This window comes from Diorhabda carinulata, chromosome X, assembly GCF_026250575.1.
Source record: "Diorhabda carinulata isolate Delta chromosome X, icDioCari1.1, whole genome shotgun sequence".
Taxonomy (NCBI): Eukaryota; Metazoa; Arthropoda; class Insecta; order Coleoptera; family Chrysomelidae; genus Diorhabda; species Diorhabda carinulata.
Window position 1 is genome coordinate 13,521,426 of NC_079472.1, and position 23,868 is coordinate 13,545,293.

General features: G+C 31.5%; 4 protein-coding genes across 5 annotated transcripts in view; 2 read left to right on the plus strand and 2 right to left on the minus strand.

The window, feature by feature from the left end:
- The window catches only part of LOC130901607 (flotillin-2), a 255,397-nt gene extending 251,392 nt beyond the window's left edge, over positions 1–4,005 (minus strand). The window contains exon 1 of the mRNA XM_057813090.1: positions 3,747–4,005. Within this exon, the coding sequence (XP_057669073.1) occupies positions 3,747–3,795 (49 nt within the window). The 5' untranslated portion in view covers positions 3,796–4,005. The remainder of the gene's footprint in view (positions 1–3,746) is intronic.
- Positions 4,006–4,568: 563 nt separating this feature from the next.
- LOC130901612 (serine/threonine-protein phosphatase 4 catalytic subunit) lies at positions 4,569–10,584 on the plus strand. The gene is made up of 6 exons (XM_057813098.1): positions 4,569–5,363; positions 5,563–5,712; positions 6,532–6,684; positions 8,024–8,324; positions 8,446–8,635; positions 8,691–10,584. Exons 2-6 carry the CDS (start codon positions 5,563–5,565, stop codon positions 8,818–8,820), a joined length of 924 nt encoding a protein of 307 aa, XP_057669081.1. The 5' UTR covers positions 4,569–5,363; the 3' UTR covers positions 8,821–10,584.
- A 180-nt stretch (positions 10,585–10,764) lies between these two features.
- Positions 10,765–19,013, plus strand: LOC130901611 (glucose dehydrogenase [FAD, quinone]-like). The gene is made up of 7 exons (XM_057813097.1): positions 10,765–11,914; positions 13,161–13,319; positions 14,129–14,311; positions 15,579–15,728; positions 15,893–16,174; positions 17,435–17,797; positions 18,443–19,013. The coding sequence occupies exons 1-7, from the start codon at positions 11,716–11,718 to the stop codon at positions 19,003–19,005; spliced, it is 1,899 nt and encodes a 632-aa protein (XP_057669080.1). The 5' UTR covers positions 10,765–11,715; the 3' UTR covers positions 19,006–19,013.
- Positions 19,014–20,534: 1,521 nt separating this feature from the next.
- The window catches only part of LOC130901610 (myotubularin-related protein 3), a 28,183-nt gene continuing 24,849 nt past the window's right edge, over positions 20,535–23,868 (minus strand). The window contains exons 16-17 of one of the 2 annotated variants that reach the window (XM_057813096.1): positions 23,225–23,427; positions 20,535–22,468 (exon numbers count right to left, since the gene is read on the minus strand). In XM_057813096.1, coding sequence (XP_057669079.1) covers positions 22,267–22,468; positions 23,225–23,427 — 405 coding nt within the window. In that variant the 3' untranslated portion in view covers positions 20,535–22,266. Of the gene's footprint in view, positions 22,484–23,224; positions 23,428–23,868 lie in introns of both variants that reach the window. The other variant, XM_057813095.1, reaches the window with a different exon arrangement.

Below are 23,868 nucleotides of genomic sequence, written 5' to 3' on the forward strand. Positions count from 1 at the left end.
TGTCGTTGCCAACTTCACCATAAAGTAAAACTGAAAATATGTCAAAAAACGCTGTAAATAACAAAAATTCATATCGGGTTAGCCATTAAGAGTGATGGAAAGCGTTAAAGCGTTTGAAGACGACCTGTCAAAGTACTCAATGAGGAACGCAGTAATTATCATAAGTTTGGGTAAGAAATTTTAATAAAATCCTGACAGAAACAAACGAAACTAAGAAATTATACAGTGGTTTCGATACTGGAGAGGGCATAGTTAATAAAGTCATCGATTTTCTTCACGGCAATGCTCATCCACAAGCAGCTACTTGAATTCTAGATGTGATCTGAGCATTCGGTTATGCGCCCAATGATTAAAACAGATTTTTTCAGCTGAATAAACATTTATACTTTCATTTTTTAATATTAAAAGATGCAAATTGAAAGTTAAGTTATGTGCTTAAAAACTGGTGGTAGTAATCAATAAATTGCAAACTAACCTCAGAAATCGATAGGCGAGTTATTTTGAGTAAAAAACGTTCTGTGCATATTTTTTAGCTATTTACAATTAAACCTTCCAGTTTTCGACCGAAAATGCATGTTTTTCAACATATTTTGAATAACAACTGAAGGACTATGCATTTTATGAGAAAAAAATCATTTAGAACAAAGTTGAAGTATATAAGTTGGGGAAGATTTTTGTATTTTTTTGTTTTTATAGTTGAAATATTTACTAAGTTATCGCTCGTCAAAGAAACTTTTGAATCGTTGGAAATTTGAAACATTTGAAAGATGAATAACAGCCAATTTTTTTAAGAAAACGTACAGAAAGAATCTTCAAAATGAGCTACCTTGAAAGTCTGTTTTTAAAAGATTCGCAAAGTTGTAATGAAAATCGAATGTTGAAAGTCTTCATTATTACAACACTATATTTATCCCAAACGATCGGGGAATATTAACTATGTGGCAGCAGCGCCGTTTCCTAATTAAAAGGAACAGTACCAATATATCAATATCTTAATATTTCTCTAAACGATTATCACAAAAAAAGTATGAACTTCCTGTTTAGTTTACCTTAGTTCATAAGACGTCAGTGAATCAGGATATTACCAATTATCCGTATAATAATTATTTTGTTTATCACCAAGCAAATGTGGCAACGCTGTATTATATAATTGACGGCCACATTACTCGACAAATGAATGTAATGTCATCTCACAATAATTCATAATGTTTCTCAAAACAAATACCACAAAAAATGTGTGAACTGCAAGTTTAGTTTATCTAATAAATAGATTTGAACAAAAATATTTTTTCGTTAATTGATAAATTGATAAAAAAACATTTACAAGGCGTCACGATATGACCAGTTAACTGTATAATAATTATTTTGTTTATCACCAAGCAATAGGAAAATGTAGACGAAGTGGCAACGCTGTTATATAATTGAAAGGTCGCGGCCACATTACTCGACAAATGAATGTAATGTCATCTCACAATAGTCCATAATCTGTGTATAAACAATATTACAAAATATGTATTCACTTACTTTATCAACTAAATAAATATTATATATTTTTACGTAATTAATTTTATTTAAAATAACAATTAAATTTTTATATTTTTCGTCCAAATGAATATTTGACGTATGGTCGAATTAAACAGAGCGCTAATAAATTGTTGATTCCATCAGGTCATAACCTCATTTTCATCGCTGACAAAAATAGAATAATCCAATAAAACTGGGTGTGTAGTCTTTAAACACCGACCTAATTTGTGACTACAGGATGTATATGAAGGAAAATTGGATTTTTTTTTCGAGAGTGTTGCGATTTCAAGCATTTCATTGTAAATTGATATAATAGATAGCGGAATAATTGGAAATAATCAGATGTTATACGGAATGTCAAAATATAACTCTACTATCTACAAAGTGAAAAACCACCTCACTCCATGAGACAATTGACGGATATGTAATACTCCTATATGGACAGTTTCTATAAGTGGAAGGTGTTCCGACTAAGTGAAACAAATAGTGTATCGTTCTCTCTCCCCTTCGGGCGCTTCAGTTAGTTTTGCGCATGTTTGAGAATGCGCAGAACCGAGCTGGAGCCTCGGAGGAGAGAGAAATCGTTGCTATTCTGTCTCCCTTAGTCAGAACAGCTTCCACTTATAGAAACTGCTCATACTGAAGTATTGCATATATGGTTTATGATCATCATGAGCTCATGAAACAAATCTAAACTGGAAAAACAATTCTAATCCTTTTGTCCTTTATTTAGATCTTTCATTGCGTCAAATTAGCCTGTTAGCTCGATATTTATTTCTTATAGGTGTAATAAGCCAGAAACGGACTTGCCTAAACCTATTTCATTGCAGCAAAGTAGTCAATTAACCTAACCTGACTCTTCTACATCCATTATGACCCCATAAACAAAATGTAGACTCAAATCAAGACCCTATTCTCTTATTTTCCTCAATATAATGATTAATTACACCATTCTAGTCTGAGAGTCACAGCTGGTTTACCAAATAGGTCCAGAAATATGGATGCAAGCTCCCAGGGGGGCACAACCAAGAAGAAAAGGAATTAAGAAAATATCTAGTAATAAAAACACGAATTACTGTATGGTGTTCATGTTAGTGGGCATAAAATTTGAAGCCGCTGCAGTAGCAACAATGGCTATGCTTTGTTGCATAAATGTTCTGAGGGTTGGATCATTTTGTTCCACTCCAACGAACGTTAGCTAACTATTTAATACATAAAATTGGTAAAAAAGTTTTAAGATGGCATTTTGTTAAGCCCAGAGCCAAGTAAATTCCTCAAAAAATGATAAAATTGCATCCTGGAATGGTGTTCAAGCAATTAACATATAAGCCTCATATAATTTTTTCATTTAGGTTTTTAGTTAACTAACTATAACTTGACCTAAGGGTGGAAAAAATTATTAGCCTTAATATCTATTCTATTTGTCTTTTCAGTTCGATTCTTCATTGCACCACTCTAAGAAAATGATTGTTATTTCTTATAGGTATCTATAGCTAACCTTAAAAGATAGTGATTTCCAAGAGCTAATAACTTCAACCATTGAAATATTAAGAATTGTAAACTGTACAAGGGGTACCATAACAGCAGCTAGGAAATCTATTTGAAATACTCCTGTTAGAATAATTTTGGAATTCCATTCAACAAAATTGTGGAAGAAAAAGTATATAATCAAAAATTTTATATTTATGTTTATCAAACTTTTGAAGGGTGTTCACTTAGTAAAGTCTGCTTGTAATACACATTGTTGTATTTTGAATCAATAATGTATTATAGACTTTAAGACGCTTCCGTTGTTTGTATATAATAATAACTATATCTACAACTTCAATATTAAAAAAATGCCTTTAATTGCTTTATAATTATTAAAACGTAAATACCAAATTAAATAATAATTTCTAATTTTAAAAAACCCTACTAAACAGTAAAAAGTTGAAAGAAGATATAAATTTATTATAATTGTTATAATTACATTGGCTAATATCGCGAAAATATAGAAGTTACAATAATTATACCTGCCAAAACAAAAACATAACCTCAGTTACTATTTGGGTGTATACAACGCAGAAAGTATTATGTAGATGGTGTTACAAGAAAAATTCGAAATTGTATAATTAAAAATAAGCCTTGGACTTTAGTTGATTATCGAAATAAGAAACAACTAGTAGTAATAAGTGTGTTTGATATCAATGTATTGAATGTTTTTCAAATTAAAACCAACTAACCTGATACTATCAATGCTTCATTAGGTCCAACAGTGTGAATATTACCCATATTCAATTGAAATTTGTCACTAAATTGTTAATAAAAACACAAACAATAATCTAATTGTTAAAATAATACACTACAACAACTTCACGCACTTTAACTAACCGATATTTGCAACACTGCTTTTTCGTAAAGCACAAAAACGACGTCGGGGACCGCCGATTATTGAAATCAAAAATTAAAAGAAGATAACCACATTCCCTATATGAATGCAATATATTACGAGGGCCAATTGATGTGTACTGCGCATATCCTCGATATATTCGGATTAAACTGGTTTTATTTAAAGATTATTCATACAAAAAAAGCATTTAAACAATATTAATTTTTTTCTAGTTAACAAGAATGCATAAAAAATTGTTGATTTATAATCATTACCAGTCTTTTTTATTAGACTTTTTCTAGAAATATAAAAAAGAATGTCATTTAATATTGGCTATAAATTCATGGAAATATATTTCAAAAATTCAGATAATACTAGGTATAAACAATAATTAAACAAGATTTTGATTTTTGATTTCGACTAACGTGGTTTCTAAACGATTTGAACAAATAAAACTAAACTATAATACAGGGCCGTATGTGTGCGGTTATATTATTCATATTATTATTAATTTCGAGATGATAATGAATTTATTTTGAGAATGAAGTTATACCGCCACATTATACTAATGAGAAGTACTTTCTAGGCATAAAGACTAAGAAAATCCAGGAGAAACCAAATTGAAGAAGATACCAGATTTGTAGAAATAGTAGACTGGAAAGCAAAATGCAGAAACAGAAAATAATGGAGAAAGTTGATAAACGAAGCCAGGATCAACAAAAAACTATAATAAAAAGAGCAAGTAATAGAATATAATAATCAAACCCAATAAATGGATTATAGACGTAAAAAACGTCAGCCATAATCCAAAAGATTTAACGTCATAATGGCGATGATGATAATATTTGCTCCAGATTCTGCTAGCAAAGAAGCGGAAGATGTACGAAAACAGTTAAGTGTATATTGCTTTGGTTTCGACAGTTTGAGAAATTCGGCAAGTAGAGGACATTTATTTCTACAAACTATTAAAAGTGATTTCGTTTTGTTCGTGAAATTGTCCAATTCGCTTAACTAATTTCACGAACGGTTTTACTCACAAAATAAAACATCACATTTAACAATCACATCATAAATAACTATGATATTTATTAAAAAAATACGCTAATGCAGTTTGAAAAAAAAATTTCAATATTTTTATCAAGTTGTCGACTTCCCCTGGTATTTCTATTGCGACTGCGCTTTTATTGTTACATTTGATTCCTTCATTTTTCTCTTTTCACAAGTTTTATTTTATATTAAATAGAATGAAGTGCTTTTTGTATTGATTAAAACTTACAAAATATTGTTAATTTCTTATATTTCATTTCAATTTAGTGATACATATTTATTGTTATTTACGACATTACTACTACAACGTACGTTCTCGGCGTCTTGCGTAAGTGAAAAGGAAACTTATTGGATAACGTAGGTGCTTTAACAATCCACATTCATAGAAAAAAGAAGTGTGATTACCCAAACATTACAACAAAATGTGAGATATTTCATTTTTCTTTACTATTTTTTTTAATATCTTGTATTTCATAAAGTGTCAAATATTATGAATTTCCTTTCTGTGTTTTTGTAGCGTAAACAAAATGTCGCTGAAAAATATATGTCAACATAACCTACATTTATTTACTGATTTTTTAATTATTAAATGTTTACATATTTAAATCAAAATTGTGTTTCAGATGGGCGATACTAGTGATTTGGACAGACAAATAGAACAGCTTAAAAGATGTGAAATTATAAAAGAAAGTGAGGTCAAAGCCCTATGTGCTAAAGCAAGGGAAATTTTAGTTGAAGAAAGCAACGTTCAAAGGGTCGATTCTCCAGTTACGGTAAGTTTAATTTTTAAGTATTGTACGTTATTTTTATGTTTGAAGCATGTTGAGAATATATAGTTATTTTAGTATAATCCAGCTCTTGTTCTTTATAATTATTATCTACACCACTTGATTGTTTGATATTTATGATTACTAGCAATTAGTTATGAAATAACTTTCAAATTGTTACATTTTTCTCCTATAATTCTTCATGGTGGTAAAAAAAGATCTTGTTAAACATTGTTACATTATTTTATCAGTGAGGTATAACATCAATAGGATTGAGTTTTTAAAGTTAGTTTCGAATTTTTTTTCCATTGAAGGATTGTCTTGGGAGGATTCAATTGTGAGTAAATATACAAAAATGATTGAAATGGAAAAAAAATAGCATTTTAATTTAGTGAAAAATGAGAAGTAAGAAATTTCATTGCATCTTGGATAAAATAATAAATTATATTTATATTCAAAGTTATTAGGTTTTAAGTGGGAGCAGCTCAAATTGATGATATCTGCAAGGACTAAATCATCCTCATACTAAAATGTTGTAATGTAAATATCACGAAAACTGCATTCATTCTAACTCTCACTTCTAGTGGTATTCTGTACACAATAATTACTCTGCCACAAATTATAAATCAAGATCTTCAATATTTTTTTTGTTTCATAAATAAATTATTTAAAAATGACTTGTTATTTATGGGAGGCGAAAAAATCATATGTACAACAGGGAGTAAAGTGTCTTTTCTTCCCTTAAATTTAAAACTTCATTCTTGGGAGGAGAAGTAGCACTTTCCTCCCCTGTTGTACAAATAGCTATTATTTTTATACTTTTAGGTTTGTGGAGACATACACGGTCAATTTTATGATTTGAAGGAATTGTTTAAAGTAGGTGGTGATGTTCCAGAAACAAATTATTTGTTCATGGGCGATTTTGTAGATAGAGGATTTTTTAGCGTTGAAACATTTTTGTTACTATTAGCTCTTAAGGTACGTTCGATTTTTTATGATATTTTTTAAATTCTCTATCGAGTTATATAATATTTTAATATTGTAATGTTTTTCTTATTTATTTATACTGTTTCTAGCTGTTGGGTGAATTACCACTGTCTTTCACTTATTTAATTTATTTAAACACTTTACACTACACTTAACTAACTTATCACTAATACTTAACTAACCTATTTAAATTATTTGGTTACTTTTCTATTTCTTTTCGCTCACTATGACTATTCATTATAAACTAACTAACTGGGCTCAACCTACTCGTTTATATATTCAAAAAGATCCTTCTCTTTTAAAATATTATAATTTTATAATATTAATTTGGAAGTAAAGTTTTCTATTTTAAAACATCTGTTAAACGCATTTTTAACCTTGTTAAAGAATATTTCATAAAATAAAGAGAAAATGGTTTTCCAGCTAGAGGTCATAAAACCAGGTATATGTTTAAATATAAAAATTAAATATAAAATCGATAATACAAACCTTGGAAACTCTAGTATAAATAAAATAATCTTACAATTGATAACATATTTAGTTTTTTTTCATAAATTTATCAACCTAATCCATAATCCCAACAACTTATATAAAAAACATCAAATTGGCCGCGACTTCATTCAATTTCATCCGGACACGACCGGCTTCATGTCGGTGACAAGTTCGTAACAATATATTGGAAAGCTGGTCGTAATGTGAAGATTTAATTCAAAATTGTAACCATTTAAGTTTAATTCTTCATTATTTATTCTTATCTATATTTGTTCATTATTTTTGTTAGTATAATTACCATGCAGACGTTTAATTTCATTCTTCAACGTTTGTACTTATTTTATTTACTCTAAAAGCTCGTTCCAATTATTTTTAAAAGCTTGGACCGACTCTAAAGAGATGGAGAAGCTAATTTTCTTATCTCTAAATCCAAACTGATGTGTTAAGGGAGGATTATTTTTATCTATGATAAGTTTAGTCTCTTTAGTAATATTTTCTCATCCAATTTAGAGATTATGGAAAAAAGTAAAATGAGATCTTTCGTTGCGGTTTTCCTGGTTTTAAAAATGTCTGATATTAAACATATCTCATTCTAAATGATACATTGAATAGATTTGTGAAAGTTTATCATCATAGTTTTCTTCTGGGATATTTTGGAGTCCTTTAGGTATTGTAAAATGTTCTGGAATTGTTTGGAAGAACTTGCAAGGCTCCAGCAATTGACAGAAGAGAAGGAAAGTTATCAAACACATTATACCACCAATTTTTAATAATAACAAAATAACTTACAAAAATAAATTACAATCTTAGATTTTTTCCTCTAATTATGTATTTTTAGGTTAGATATCCAGATCGTATAACTCTCATTAGGGGTAATCACGAATCACGTCAAATAACACAAGTTTATGGTTTTTATGATGAATGTCTAAGAAAATATGGCTCTATTACAGTTTGGAGATACTGTACAGAAATATTCGATTATCTCTCTCTGTCTGCCATCATCGATGGTAAAATATTTTGTGTCCATGGCGGTCTTTCGCCTTCTATACAGACTTTAGACCAAATTAGAGTAATTGATAGAAAACAAGAAGTACCTCACGACGGGCCTATGTGCGATTTGCTTTGGAGTGATCCCGAAGGTAAATTTTGATTACCTTACACTAAAAAAATGTTCAGTTCAATTATTTTACAGATCTACTACAATTTATCTTGTAATTATTTTAAAAAATGTCTCAAATTCATTTATAATCTTGTTTTTAGACACACAGGGTTGGGGAGTATCACCGAGAGGTGCAGGATATTTGTTCGGATCTGACGTAGTAGCACAATTCAATGCTGCCAATGATATTGACATGATATGTCGTGCCCATCAATTAGTTATGGAAGGATACAAATGGCACTTTAACGAGACTGTATTAACCGTTTGGTCGGCCCCAAATTATTGTTACAGGTTAGATTATTTATAGATTTAATATTTCTTCTTTTAATTGGAAAATATTTTGCAGGTGTGGTAACGTAGCAGCCATTTTAGAACTTAATGAACATTTACAAAGGGATTTCACGATATTCGAAGCAGCACCTCAAGAAACGAGAGGAATACCTTCGAAAAAACCGCAGGCCGACTACTTTCTATAAATAGTACTATTGATAAGACCTATTATTTGTTAATTTTTTTTCCATCCTCCTCTTCGCCACTCTTTATGTTCCCTTTTTTTTTTTTCTTCTTCCAAGTCTCCTTTACGTAATTTAATATTTATGTATTTGATTTTAGGTTTATCGATTATAATAACGAAATTGTAAACCGGCAAGGGTGGTAAAAATATGTGTTGAATTTTTTTTAGATGCCGTAACTTGAATATAACGCTCACCTCAGCAGAAAATATCCTTTTCAATGATTGATGTCATCGTTTCTTCGACGTTCAACTTCACCCCCATATATTATGATGCAATTTCTACGTAAATTATAGTTTTCTATTATTTTTTCACAAATTATTCGAAAAAACTTCCATCAACATAGATCAAACCTCAGATATTGGGATTAATATACCCTCAAGTAATTGAGAGACAAAAATTTTAAACCAGATTTTGAAAATGCTTGTCGTTTACGTCCCCAACGTCACTTTTATCTCAATCAAAGCCATATTATAGAATTTTATTGACTTCTAAAAATTTTCCACCAGATTGGATCATAGTTCAGGTATTGGTATCAGTTCAATTTCAGGTCTTCTATTAAGACTAATTGAGCAGGATGTAAATTAAGATCCTGAAGATGACGGTCCTTCTCTTAGAGGTTTGGTGATCCCTCACTTTGTACAAAAGGATGTTGGGTTGTTGAACTCAGTTTAAACTTCACTTTTATCACAATTAAAGTCAATACATGGTTTTCCTTTAATTTCTCATTGGATTTCTTGAAAAATGTTCACCAGAATGGATGGAGTTTAGATATTGATGTCAGTATACTCTAAACTTTGCTAGGAAGGTGAAGTCAATTGAGCTAAATGACAAATGAAATCTTGAAAATATCGATCTTTTATTTGTGTCTAGGAAAACTCAGTTGCAGCTTCACTTTTATCTCAATCAGGGACAAAAAATGATTTTTCATTACTTTTTCCTTACCTATGGTTGCCAGATCATAAAATAAAAGCAATTGAGTAAAATGCCAATCGTAATCTTGAAAATACTGATCTTTTGCATCAAACAGACTTTTTTATTTGAAAAACTCAATTGGAATTTTACGTTTATGTTAATTAGATTCAAATCGTGGTTTTTTATTAATTTTTCTTGACCCATTGTTAGCATAATACGAAGGAAATTGAGTAAACAACAATTGAGATCCTGAGAATGTCAAGCAAACTTTTATGTCATTAGTAGTCAAACTATGTTTTTCCATTCGTTTTTCTGGCAGATATAAATTCCTAAATATTTAATAATTACCTTTTAAATGTTTCACATTGGTTTCTATCAATCTGGTCCTCGAGTTAGTTCATCTCAGTTCATATTGGTCTTTTTGACCTTCAGGGTTAATAACCACCACAGAGGTGTGCTAAGTATATAAACAGACTTAATACTGAGATTTTTGAAAATATATAGATTCAAATTTGGATAAAAAAACCTTTCGTCATGTCATGAATAAAAATGTAAAAAATATTGAATTAATTAGGGATGCTTCTAGCAAAAATTTCTTTTTGTCAAAATACTTTATCTCTTTTGTATTTTTTTTTGTTTTTGATTGGGATTTTACATTTAAGTTACGGCATCTAGCCGCAAAATAATTCATTACCAAAACCAATTACAACATCAGTTAATAAACAATTAGATCATTTTGTAGATACTGCATTTTATTGTGAACGTTTTTGATATTAGTACTTTTTAAATTTTTAATAAAAATTGTACAACAAATTTTTTTAGTTTTAGATTTTATTATACCAAGTATTCCCACTTTAACCTATTTCAATATATAAAGGAGATTAAATATGGAAAGGAAATTGACTATCAAATCAGTTGTAAGCGGAATTTCTGGAACCGTTGGTGAACAGTCTCTGAAGATGATAACTTGTTTATCGAAACGCAGTATCGGTGAAGTGGTAATGTAAACAGTGTGTTGAGTACAGTGGCAACTATCAGGGTTACCAATTGTCTTAAAACTTGAAAAATTCAGGAGTGATGTATATAGGAAACTACTGGTAATACTTCTCAAACATTTCTACATGGTATCACCCTGTTTTTCATTGCTTTTATCTAAAATAACTTATGATTGAAGTATGTTTCAAGTATACAATCATTTCAATTTTTTTTATAGTTTTGACTGTTGCAGTTTTTCCATCCTCATCATCGTCATATAGCTCCCAGTGGAGGAGAAGGTGTTTCAGTAACTGTGGTAAAACGTCGAGGTCGTTCTGTAGCCTTTTTACTTCTTGTATTTCATTTGTTCACAATCCGGTTCTCTTATGTTGTTTTTCTACTAACAAATTCCTTTTATCTTCTTCTCTTTCTTTCCTTCCGATGCTGTTATGCTATGCCAACATTTTCAGTTGTTATCATATTCTTTGTTCAGTTCTTCTCTGGATTCTTCACGAAATTTCTTTTTAGCTTCTCTTACTTTTTTCTTTACTTACTCACTTTGTTTTATGTACTCTTTTTAGTTATGATCTTTTCTCTTCTTTATTACTTCTTGTATTTCTTTTGTTCACCTGGTCTTCTTATGTTGTTTTCCTACTGTCCTTATGGCGCATATTTTTGTATTTTTGGAATTTGGTATATTAAAATTATTTCTAGTTTATCTTCCCGTGAAAAAACAATAAAGGAGGTCGTTTTCACGTCTACTAATTTTGTCACGAAACAAACGTTTACGATAATTAATAAAAATTGAATTTAATGATATAATTGACTCAGTAATAAACGAAAAATGTCATAATAATTTTTAATTATTATTTTTAATTATTTAAAACATATGTAAAACATATAAAAAAGATTACAAGATAGTTTGGTATAACTAAAAGGTATTAAAGCGTTTTAAATATCGAGGGGACGATGAAGTTATTTTTTTTAATGTCCCTTATCATTTTTTTGGTTCCCAGAAGTAAATCCAATTTGATAGATAACATATGGAGAAGTGTACAAGGTTCTGCTATGATGCATATGTCAAATGTTGCAAATGAGCTGATCAGATTGTACGAAAAATTCATTTTAAAAGTTGATGAAGAAATATGGACGTTAACAGACACACCAGGTATATTCATTTTTTCCTAATTACGTTTAAATTGATACAAAATTTGAATATTCAACTTTTATTCAATATTTCATATTAAGAGACGTGGTTATACAAATTTTTTTATCGAATCTCTGGGAACTGTATCAGGACTCTAGGGTGGGTGGTTAGAGCAAAAAATTTAATATCGGGGAGGTTTTGAGAGACTACATAAAGTATATGATTTACAATTATCAGGAAACGGATATATCATCTAAAAGTATAGTTTAAAACTTGCATATAAACGAAAATTCATTAAAAAAATGAAACAGAATAAGAAATAGTCTTGCCTTGTATCCATACCGTATATATACCGTATATGTAAGATTTAAGTAGACCTAAAACATCTCTTGGAGTATCTAAATATCAGTTTATGTCGTTTCTGAACTTTCTCAGAATTCTTTACTGCTACGGTATGAATATTATACCTGTAGCATTTCTTCATTAATATTTCATCTGATCCTTCAGTTTGTTGTTGATGTGAAATCTCAGAGTCCACAGTGGGACTTTGGTTCAAGATATAAAGTTATTGCTTCCTCATTGCTTGATGGCCTGATTAGGGTTACTTTGTTTCTGTTAGCTGCAGCTTTTAGAGTTTTTTTACACTCCCAGGCTAGTTCGGACGTGTACTTAATGGTGTATCCCAGACCAGAAACACCTCAGTTTGTTTTGAATTATCTATCAAAAGCGAAGTGGATTCTCATAGTTTCTATGCCATTTTAGTACCATGGAATCGACAAAAAGCTGGCACCATCGCTTTATTTTGTGGCTCTCAAACTTTTGGGGCTCAACTGGAGCATAGTTTTCCTATCATATTATACATGATGTCCCAACGAAAAGTGCCCACTTTCAAAAACTCCATTATACCATTGTATGCAAGCCATTTTGAAATAGATATACGATAGTTTGAATAGTTGTGAAAAGGTATCAAAGATCTTTTAAAAGACATACAATTCCCTCTTACCATCTAGATTTTAAATCAAGTTTCAATTTCATTTCCACAACCATCCATACATCTTAGCCCCCATTGAAACTTTCCATTTTCATATACTCACTTGCGCATGCTTGAACTCAGTGGATTTCAACGTTATCTTCTATTCTTGACTATCTAACAGCATCAAAATATAATTTATGTGGTTTAGTGTTAAATATGAACACGAGTTGAACAGTATATTTTTTCTACGACGTTTATAAACCCAGAAGTTCTAATCTTATACTTAAATTTTAGCCGAAGAATACGATTTTATCGTAGTAGGTGGTGGTTCAGCCGGTTCCGTTGTGGCTGCCAGATTATCGGAAATAGCAGATTGGAAGATATGCCTTTTGGAAGCCGGTGTTCCTGAAACCGAATATGTCGACGTTCCTTTACTCGCCGTTACTTTCCAAGGTATTTTCATATCGTATGTATAGTTTAATCATGAATCCTTTCGGAACAATCATAAATCAATCGAATCCTCAAACTTTTAAGAATGAATTCCGATTCAAAAATACCTATCATACCAGTCCGCGTGCACCTCCGCATCATGCACGTGATGTTCGATAGTCTTTGAGTTTTCCTATGGAGTAGAAGAGGATCAAGTGACCTTCAAGATGTACAGATCCTATATCTCTAGATTTTTAAGAATCCAAGGCAAACTAAACCTAACCTAATTGAAGCTAAAGTAAATCTTACCTAATCGAAGCTAAAGTAAACCTAACCTAATTGAAGCTAGAGTCAAATAAACCTAACCTCATTGGAGCTAGAGTAAAATAAACTAAACCTAATTGAAGCTAAAGTAAACCTAACCTAATAGAAGCTAAAGTAAATCTAGCTTGACCAGAAAATGGATCCATTCCTTGGTTGCTTAACAACAACAAGAAACAGTTCCCAATTCGAATGTAAATAAAAGTTCATTTTGAAATAGGTCCCCAAAAATAAAACCCTTTGTTTAATTCATAAATCTAGCTCGAAAAGTCGAACCGGAAGTCAACCAATTGAATTATTAGAAAAAGTGAAAGTACTACGACATCTGGGACCTCGATGAATGGATTCTAAGACCTCGAAAACGCTAAATTACCGTGTTTTGTGATTCTAAATGGAGGAAAGTGTAGTTAAATGTGGATTTTAACTCGGTGATTCCCCCTCAACTTTTTCTTATACTTACTTATAATAATATTGGAAATAATATTGATATAACAATAACTTTTTTTGTTCAGGAAGCATCTACGATTGGTCATATACAATGGAACCTCAGCAAAATGCATTATGGGGTTTGGTTGATGGTAGAATGCCGTGTCCAAGAGGTAAAGCGTTAGGTGGGTCTAGTGTGCTCAATTTTATGGTATATTCTAGAGGCGCTAAGGAAGACTTCGACAAATGGGAAGAATTAGGAAACAAAGGTATTTTTTTTTAAATTAAAAATAAGTATGAAAACCCTCAACGCTAACCTCATATCCAGCATCTATTGATAATAGTACCAGAAACACGAAGATTATCTCCTTAATAACTAAAACCAATATAACAAGAAACTGTCATTGATGTCACTATTGAAAATTATGGCATTCTATTTTTCTCTCTCTCTCTAATTTTGTTGTCTGTTTGCTTTTGTCCGCCTCCCATGTCTTGTCTCTTCCTATTCTATATCTACCTTGACTATATTTTTCCGATTTGTTTACCTAGTCTATGTTCAAACCCTCTGTCTCTAATTTCTATTTGTCTCTCTCTGTTTCTTTCTTGTATCCTCCTCTCTCAGTGTTACTTCTACTCTCTGCCTAGTTCCTGTGTCCTCTTTGTCTGCCTCAATGTAAAGTTTCTGTCTGGCAGTCTATGTTTCTGTGCTCTGTTCTCTCTCTCTCTCTCTCTCTCTCTCTCTCTCTCTCTCTCTCTCTATCTATCTATCTATCTATCTATCTATCTATCTATATATATATATATATATATATATATATATATATATATATATATATATATATATATATATATATATATATATATATATATATATATATATCTATTTCGTATCTATGTCTTGTCACAGCTTCCTTTCTGTCTAGTTTCCGTTTTTTTCTGTGTTGTCTCTGTCTGTTTCTTCTCCATGTCTTGTCTCAGCTTCCTTTCTGTCTAGTTTCCGCTTGATTCTCTGTTGTCTCTCTTTCTCTACCAATGTCCTGTTTGTATTTTTTATCTCTGTTTCGTCTCCATGTCCTCTCACCGTGTCTCTTATGCATCACTGTACAGTTTTTTCCTGTTGCCATCTGCTTTTGTGTTGTCTCTCCCGTTTTCTGTGTCCTCTTCGGTATATTTACTTTGTCTGTTTCCTCTGCGTTGTCTCATTTTCCTTACTGTCTATTTTCTGCTTGTTTTTGTGTTATGTCTGTATTGTCTTTCTTTATCTATATCTCTCTGATTCATCTCCCTTTTATGTGTCCTTTTTGTATCCTCTCAGTGTCCTATCTCTTGTCCAAGTTTACTCTTTGTACCATAAAAACCGACAGTTTCAATTAGAATAAAGAAATAAAAAAAATTTAACGATAGATAAATTTTTTGTACTAATGGAAAGAAAAGATTCTGGTAAAGTTAAACTGGTGAAATTAAAACGAAAATATGTGACTCGACAGTTCAAAAACGGAAAAATAATACCTTATAATATTGTTTTTTTTTTTCAAGGCTGGTCCTACGAGGATGTTTTACCCTATTTTTTGAAATCGGAAGGAGCTCATAACCTAGGAAAAGCGGATATGGATTATCACAACACCACTGGGCCTTTAAGCGTTGAAAACACTTACCGATCGTCTATTGTAGATGCGGCAATAGAAGGTAAAGTCTAGTGGGATACAAATCTTTTAGAAAAATAAACACTTTGACTGTCGACTACAAAATAACTCAAGTTTTGACTTCATAAACATGGTGGAACAGTCACTGTCTTCGTACGTGAACAGCTCCAGTAACTATTGATAATAATGAATAAAAAATGATTACAGGTGGGGCCGAGATAGGTTTGGAATATGTTGATTACAATTCTCCACGTTCCGAAATTGGTGTTTCTCCAAGTCAATCCACAACCCGCAACGGTAGAAGATTCAGTACAGGTAGAGCGTTTCTGGTACCGGCGTCCAGCAGAAGTAATCTAGATGTAGTAATAAAGGCTCTTGTTACGAAAATTATCATCAACGAAGAGACTAAGCAGGCTCAAGGTGTAATATATGAAAAAGATGGTAAAACTTCTGTTGTTTTAGCGAGGAAAGAGGTGATATTATGTGCAGGTAAACTAATATCACCTAATGTTTAATATTATTGGTAATATCGATTACTAGACAATAATTTGTTATAAAAAAAGAACAGCACTGTATTTCTTATATAGATATCGATCGATGATTATAAATAGTACCATAAAATGGGGTGACTTCCCTCATTTTTTATCGTTAAAAACCAACTGAACTAACTTTTAGATTGCATTTTTTAAATAATCAGATTGTCACTATATGCAACCATCAATGTCATTAATTTGTTCATACTTAGGTTATTTTCTGATGAAAATTATGTATTTAGCTAAAGTTACCCTAAAAAAGGGTTAGCTTTTCCCATTTTTCCACTTTGAATATCAACAGCACAATTTTTGAACAACATTTTTCAAATAAATTGATTTTTTCGGTATACAACAATTGGTTTCGGTTACTTTTTCATACTCGGTTATTTTCTCGTGAAAATTTTGTATTTAGCTAAAGTTACCCTAAAAAGGGGTAATTTTTCTCATTTTTCCACTTTGAATATCAATAGCACAATTATTTGACAGTTTTCAAATAAACAGTTTTTTTCTGTATACAACAATTGGTGTCGTTTATTTTTTCATACATGGGTTAGTTTTTCGTGAAAAGTATGTATTAGGTAACTAAAGTTACCCTAAAACATTATAAATTTACTTTTTTAACACCCTAGAGAAGTCTCACTTCTCTAGGGTGTTACAAGATCCATAATAAAGAAAAGAATATGTACACGAGAATATTTTTATTGGGAAAAAGAATTCACTATAATTATTTCAATAAAAAGTTTCTATAAAACGTGATCCTTTCAGTAGGACTTGTTTCCAGAGAAAAACACTTTGTTTTCCTCCAAATGCGGCCGTTTTTTTCTCTCCTTTTACTTTATCGGAAATGATGCATATTACTCTCCTGTTGCCTTTGACCTTTTCTGAGCAGGTTCGACCTTTGTAATCATCTGTATTGAACATTTTTTCGTTCCAGGCATATAGTGATTCATCTACAGTTATGTATCGATTTTTTATTTCAATTCAAAAAATACTCACAACGACTACTATTAAAAACTTGGGGGAAATAATAATAGTTGGTATTTAAGTCTCAGAAGATGAATACATAAGTATTCGAAAGCACGGAAATATATTAGAGTTAGTACACTTTGGTGTTTAATTTTGCCACAATCCCATAACGAAAAAGCTCATAGTCCAGCTGACAAAGACTTCTTTCAAAATTTTTATTCATATACTAAATACTAGTAATATATTTTAGGAGCTATTAATTCGCCCCAACTATTGATGTTATCAGGAATAGGACCGGAACACCATTTACAAAAATTCGGAATACCGGTCATAAAGGATTTGCCCGTTGGACAAGGGATGCTCGATCACGTTTGTTTTTATGGAACTATATTTCCGGTGTATTTTGATTGGGATCAAACTTGGATATCCTACTTAACGAGCCTCCCAAAATTTGTAACGAAAGGGGAAGGACCGTTTGCTACTATGGGAGGAGTGGAAGGACTTGGTTTTATCAGAACGAATGTATCTAGTTATTCCCCAAATTCTCCGGATATAGAATTTTTACTTCTTAGAGGATATCTTGGAACCGACCACGGTACTTTTCTCAGACAAGGTATTTACTAAATTGTATTTAGATAGATTTTTTTGATCAGTAAAAATGAAACTGTCTATTAGTTGATGTTAATAAGGAGGTGCTCAATTTTATTGTTCCATAAAGGATCAAAAAAAACTAAATTTAAGTATATCAGCTGCCGTTTGATGATATTTAGTCTCTTAAGTTTCTTATATTAGACTATATTGCAGGCCTTTAAGTCCCATTATTTATTTTTCTTTCTAATCTGTCTTTAACTGCTTCTACAATTATTTTCCACAAGCTGCAATTCGAGACTTTGCTTCTACTTCTCCAATATTTTCAAACACTGTATCGACTAATTTTTTCTTTATCCTTCTTCTTTTTCTTAAGTGCAAGCAGTACAGTGAACTGGGTGAACTAGTTCTCTTGCACTGCTACTAAGAACAGCGACACTAGCGCTGTTTCTGCTACAAACGCTTTAGTGTACACTTCCCGTACTAGTTCCGCCAGTGCAGCTACCAAGAACAAACACCTATGAACTAACCTGCACTGGTCTAGTTCCAGTGCAACTACCAACCTAACCTCTGGTTTCTGCTCGAATCTCTAAGCAGTATTCGTTTCTATTGACTACACCTAACCTTACCATATACTTTGCTCGCAAAAAATAATACGTTGTATGTTTAGCTTTCAGAATAACGGACGAATTGTACAGTTACACTTACGAACCTTTGGAAAACGAACCAGTTTGGACCATAGCACCAATTTTACTTCACCCAATGTCTGTTGGCGAAGTGCAATTACGATCAGCTGATCCTCATGATAAACCTCTCATTTACGGTAACTACTATTCCGATAAATGTAATAAAGACATCAAAAGAATGATAGAGGCTATAAGATATATAGAGAAGTTTCTAGATACCAAAGCGTTTAGGAGTAATGGTGCTAAATTAAGTCCGTATCCGGTCTATGGTTGCCAGAATATTGAGTTCGACTCTGATGAATATTGGGAGTGTGCATTGAGAACCATTAGTGTTACACTATATCATCCAATGGGAACTTGTAAGATGGGACCTACAATTGACAAAACAGCGGTGGTTGATAATAAACTTAGGGTTCATGGTATTAAAGGATTAAGGGTTGCTGATGTTAGTGTTATTCCTTTTTTAAGCGGTCATACCAATGCTGCTGCTATTATGATAGGCGAAAGGGTTTCAGATTTTATCAAAAAATTTTATAAAAAACTATAATTTATGGATATGTTTTTTATAATTAGTCAACCCCTATTACTTTGTGATGAAAATGTTTATTTTATAACGAATTATGCCTATCGTTTTAAGGTTGTATTTGACCTGCCAGAATACCGACCACCAGTTTACTATCGTTTCTGGTCATCACGAGAAGTTCTTCATGGTTAAGAATCTTTTAGTTCTAGAGTTCAGGTTCAATAGGAATTTTTGTCTAGCATTCTATTTTGTTCGCACTGTATTTGTAATTTTCATCACTTTATGTCTTATTACAACTTGTTACTTCAACATTATTTAGTTTTGTATTGTGTCCGTTACTCTTTGTCATATTTATTTTTTTCTTCTTCATCTGTTATCTGTTGCTTTTGATTCAGGAAATCAAAAAAACAAACACATTAGAAAAAATCTTAGATAGATTTGAAAAAAATGGGGAAAACTATAAAAAACATATTATGAATGGAAATAGAGAAAATAAAATAATCAGAAAAAAAGAGATAGAAGAAAATATTGTAGAAAACAAAATCCTAGAACTAGAAAAAATGGAGATATAAGGAATAGAATTAAAGGGACAATGTAGAGAGGTTATAGAGATGGTTTTGTTGATTAGGTTCTTCTTCTTCTCACTTAACTGTTTCTATAACAATATGCAGCTATAGAATATTTTGGAGGTGTTCTAATTGTAAACAATGATTTCATCATTCACAATTGATTATTATACAATTGTTTTTATTTTGAATAAAAGTTTTTTTGGTAAAATTTGAGGAAAAAATTTGAAGGTAAATTCAAAAACACCCAAATTAAATTTAAAATAAGTTTTATTCACTAAATATCTTCAATATACCTAATGACAAATGTATTAATATTTCAATATACTCTTGGACATTTTAACATCAATTTTGTAGTCTCGAATTGAGAAAAAACACTTGTCAAAGTTCTTTTGTTACAAATCTCTAAAAGTATCCGAATCTTTTGAAAAAATCATTTACGATATCGCGTGAAAGGAATGTTACCTATCGATATTTAGGACGAAAACATTCAACGAGTTTAGACACAACTATTCATGTGTATTTTTCTTAACACGCTTACTGCCATCTATGCGTGAGTTAATATTTAACAACCGCTTTATTATATCTAGCATAGCACGGCAGTCAACGTGTTAAGTTTTTATAACAAAATACATTATCTACCGACGTAAAATATTAATTTCAGTCCTTTTACCCTTTAAATAAGGTACAATTTACATTTTTTTATATTATAAAAATAATAGTCTTTAAAACATTAACAAATTAGCTGGTGGGTTATATTTACAAAAAGTTTTACATACACGATTTATACAAGAAGATCGTGTCTCCAACGAAAAGACTAGAGCTAATTAGACCTCACCAGACCAAACAATTCAATTCTGAAAGAAATTTGATTCTTGGTCTGGTACTTTTCACCAAAAATTGTTGTGCGTATATTACATACACAGTGTCTGATCCTAAAGCCAGATCAAAATGTATCGTAATTTGTATCTAGATTTTTTTTTGAAATTTTTAATGCATCTGAGGAAATGACTTTTTGTATCAAGATACTACAATTGTAACTCAAGTTGTGCTTTTAATTTTCATACTATTTTGTGCTCTCCATAATATAAGTTAAGGGAAAAGCACATTCATATTCTGTACGATAACCAAGTACCCTTGAAGGTTCTGAAAGTTATTGAGTGCACGTCCACATTAGCGTGAGAGCCTACCAGGCGACCAGAGTATACCAGACAATGAGGAACAGGACAACCTTATCAAAAAAGGGACAAGGACTCTATACCTAGAACAAGAGCCCTACTGTGGCCTCACGAGATGCCACATCAACAACGAAATGAAAGGATGAAGAAATACTCCACGTCTAAGACAATCCAAAAGATTCATAACCACTTCAGCTAAAAAATCTGAAGAACTTTTCTAGAAGCGACACTAAACTGGTGGTAGGTGTTCTGACAGACCACTGTCTAGTCAAGTATCACTTTAAAAGAATATCGGATTAGAAATAACAACACAAGTGTGAAAATGGGACAAAGAACAAGAATGGTATGAAGTGACTACATCTGACAACCGATTTCCAATAAAGATCTGAGACAAAGATATTGTATTTCGTTAAAAATGGAGAAGACAGATCACGACGGCCTATCAGGAGCTCTATATGGGCCACGGTTTATGACTGCTTATTGACATTATTATGAACTTGTTACGACCCACTCATCGAGTTCACCACGTATAATCTAATTATGAAGAATTGACCATAGTTACACTATAGTAACGTCCAAATAACGCTGAATAAGTGATGGCGAAAAAAATATTGAAATAAAAACTATTAGGGGAAAAAACCAAAAGGAAGAGCAGTTATAAGAAGGAAAACTGTCATAAGAAAAGAGATGATAGAGTATCAAATAGAAAGTTGTTAGGAAAGAAATAAAGAGAAAGAGCAGTTGAAGTATGGAAAACCGTCAAAAGACGAGCGTAATAGATCAAAATTTGAGACAAAGACATTGGAATTGTATCTGAGACATCATGGAAAACGCAAAAGAATAATCTCAAAGAATACACCGAGAGGAAGTTATTAGGTATGAAACAAACAGGAAGAGCAGTTAAAGAATGGAAAACTGTCGTAAGACAAGAGATGATAGATCAAAATTTGTGACAAAGACATTGGAATTGGATCAGACCCATCATGGGAAAAGCAAAAGAAAACATCGAAAGGAAGTTATTAGGAAAGATACCAAATGGAAAAGCAGTTATAAAATGGAAAACTGTCATAAGACAAGCTATAATAGATTAAAGTTAGAGTTAAAGAGATTGAAATTATGGAAAAAACCTATAAATATTTTCCAGGAATTTATTAATCTCTATCCAAAATAACACTGGGTGCAAAAGTCTTTTGAATAGTTGTTTGAAAATAAAATTTACATATTTACTAATAGAACGTCACAAATTGTTAAAAAGTCTTATAGCTGGGTAGTTTCTCTTTAAATATTTTTCAGCTTGAACACAATAAAAAATAAAATTGAGATTATTTTTTAAGCGCCATACGGATATAAAAATTCGATTATATATGTAGCAAATTTTCGATTTTATAGTATTTAAAGCATCACAAGGGCATTCAAAAAATTCACCTAACCATAAAACTTTTTATACATATCTATATACACTTTAAAACCAAATTAAAAACATTCAATAGCATCCCTTTCACAATATCGCAAATAAACATATTGAAAAAATATTCTTTTTATTAATTACTCGAAGCTGCGATTTGGGTATTTGTGTTTGTTGATTGGGGGTTAGTTTGTTTACATTGATTAGGAATTTGTGTACAGTCCCTTCTTAATTCTTCGAAACATTTTCGGCAAACTCGTACTGGATTATACAGTTGTTCTGATGGTAAGGGGGCGCTGTGTTCGGAACAGTCCGCGCAGAATATCTTCCCGCATTTTCTGCAATCAAAATATCTGAGTTAATCATAAAATCTGCGTCGTGGTTTTGTAAAAATTATTATGATCTACATGAATCAAATCTATATGAACCGAAAGCTAATTTGCTTTGTTTGAATCCAATGGAGTTCAAGTGGAGTTTCTTCCCAGATCGCCAATCAAACCTTTTAGTTGTAAGTGTTGAGAGGATTATAAAACAATGTTGGTCGAAAAACCTGATTTTTGGCATACAGAAAACTAGTTTTTCATCATTTTTCAATAGTTGTTGACAAAAATTAGTTGCTTCTGACACCTTAATCACCTGATCTAGCCACGTGTAATGTTTCTTGATTCTATGTATGAAAGAAATTATATGAGGACATCGATTACACAACATTGGAAAAGAAAAAAAGTTGCCATTTCTACAGATGAGTACAAAAAATATTTGAAACAGTTATAAGCACCGGTGGAACAACTTTTTGTAATATATAGTATTTTCAATGGGATAACTTTGTATTGTGAAAAATTTGGAATTAAATATAGATTTTTTTTAGATAATCTTAGTTATTTTTGTGTCCTCCCTCGTATTTCATTTATATTCATAAATTCACTTTTAAAATATGAGAAAAAACTGGAAGTCTAACGAATAAATTATTGAAGTGACTTCATTTCGTTTGACACCTAGGGCTTAAAAATTATTTTCACCATTCAAGTAGAAACATCAAATTATGTTTGGAGAAAGATGTATTGAAAAAATTCTCATCATTTATCAACGCATACCTGCAGTGATGTTTTCTCCTTCCCATCCAGAATTCTGTATCACATCCTGTACACCTATTAACCGCGTGATCAGGTACCCATAACGTCCGCGGACATTCGATTATGGAACCTTCTTCTATCCAAGAAAAATCAGACTTCAAGGATTCTCCGGTTGCTGAAGCTTGTCCTTCGCTTGTACTACCGACGGATTCAACAACGGAATTCTGGAAACAATCAATTTAACACTGTTGGTGGTTTGACAATCACAATATCAACTCCTAATTGCTATCGTAGAAGGGTTAAGTATCTACCTGTACCTTCCTGGGAGCTGAAGGAGTTCTTGTTAGTCAAGGTGGTGGTATATTTGAGCAGGAATAGTAAAGAATGAAAGTTGTACGCCCAAGAGCCTGCTATAACGTAGCCCTACATTGGTGGTTTTAGAAGAACCGTAAGAAAATTTTAAAGAACCAAAAAATGAAACAGTGTGGATAAGAGGTAACTCGATGGTAACAGCAACACGATACGAGACTACCAGATTCAACACCGGAAAGTGATATAATCTCTTCAGATGAAAAAGGGAATTGAATATAGTACAAGCTAGAAAAAGGGTTGAGGATCGAAATAGATCAAATATGAAGATATTTCCTTCGAATTTATCCTGATAG

What these genes read in the sequence shown, in the direction of transcription:
- LOC130901611 (XM_057813097.1), top strand. Translation starts at nt 11,716, where the DNA reads ATGAAGTTATTTTTTTTAATGTCCCTTATCATTTTTTTGGTTCCCAGA. An exon ending in TGTAGATGCGGCAATAGAAG is followed by an intron (nt 15,729 to 15,892) that starts GTAAAGTCTAGT and finishes AAATGATTACAG; the next exon opens with GTGGGGCCGAGATAGGTTTG. An exon ending in AGAGGTGATATTATGTGCAG is followed by an intron (nt 16,175 to 17,434) that starts GTAAACTAATAT and finishes AATATATTTTAG; the next exon opens with GAGCTATTAATTCGCCCCAA.
- LOC130901612 (XM_057813098.1), top strand. Translation starts at nt 5,563, where the DNA reads ATGGGCGATACTAGTGATTTGGACAGACAAATAGAACAGCTTAAAAGA. An exon ending in GGGTCGATTCTCCAGTTACG is followed by an intron (nt 5,713 to 6,531) that starts GTAAGTTTAATT and finishes TTATACTTTTAG; the next exon opens with GTTTGTGGAGACATACACGG. An exon ending in TGTTACTATTAGCTCTTAAG is followed by an intron (nt 6,685 to 8,023) that starts GTACGTTCGATT and finishes ATGTATTTTTAG; the next exon opens with GTTAGATATCCAGATCGTAT.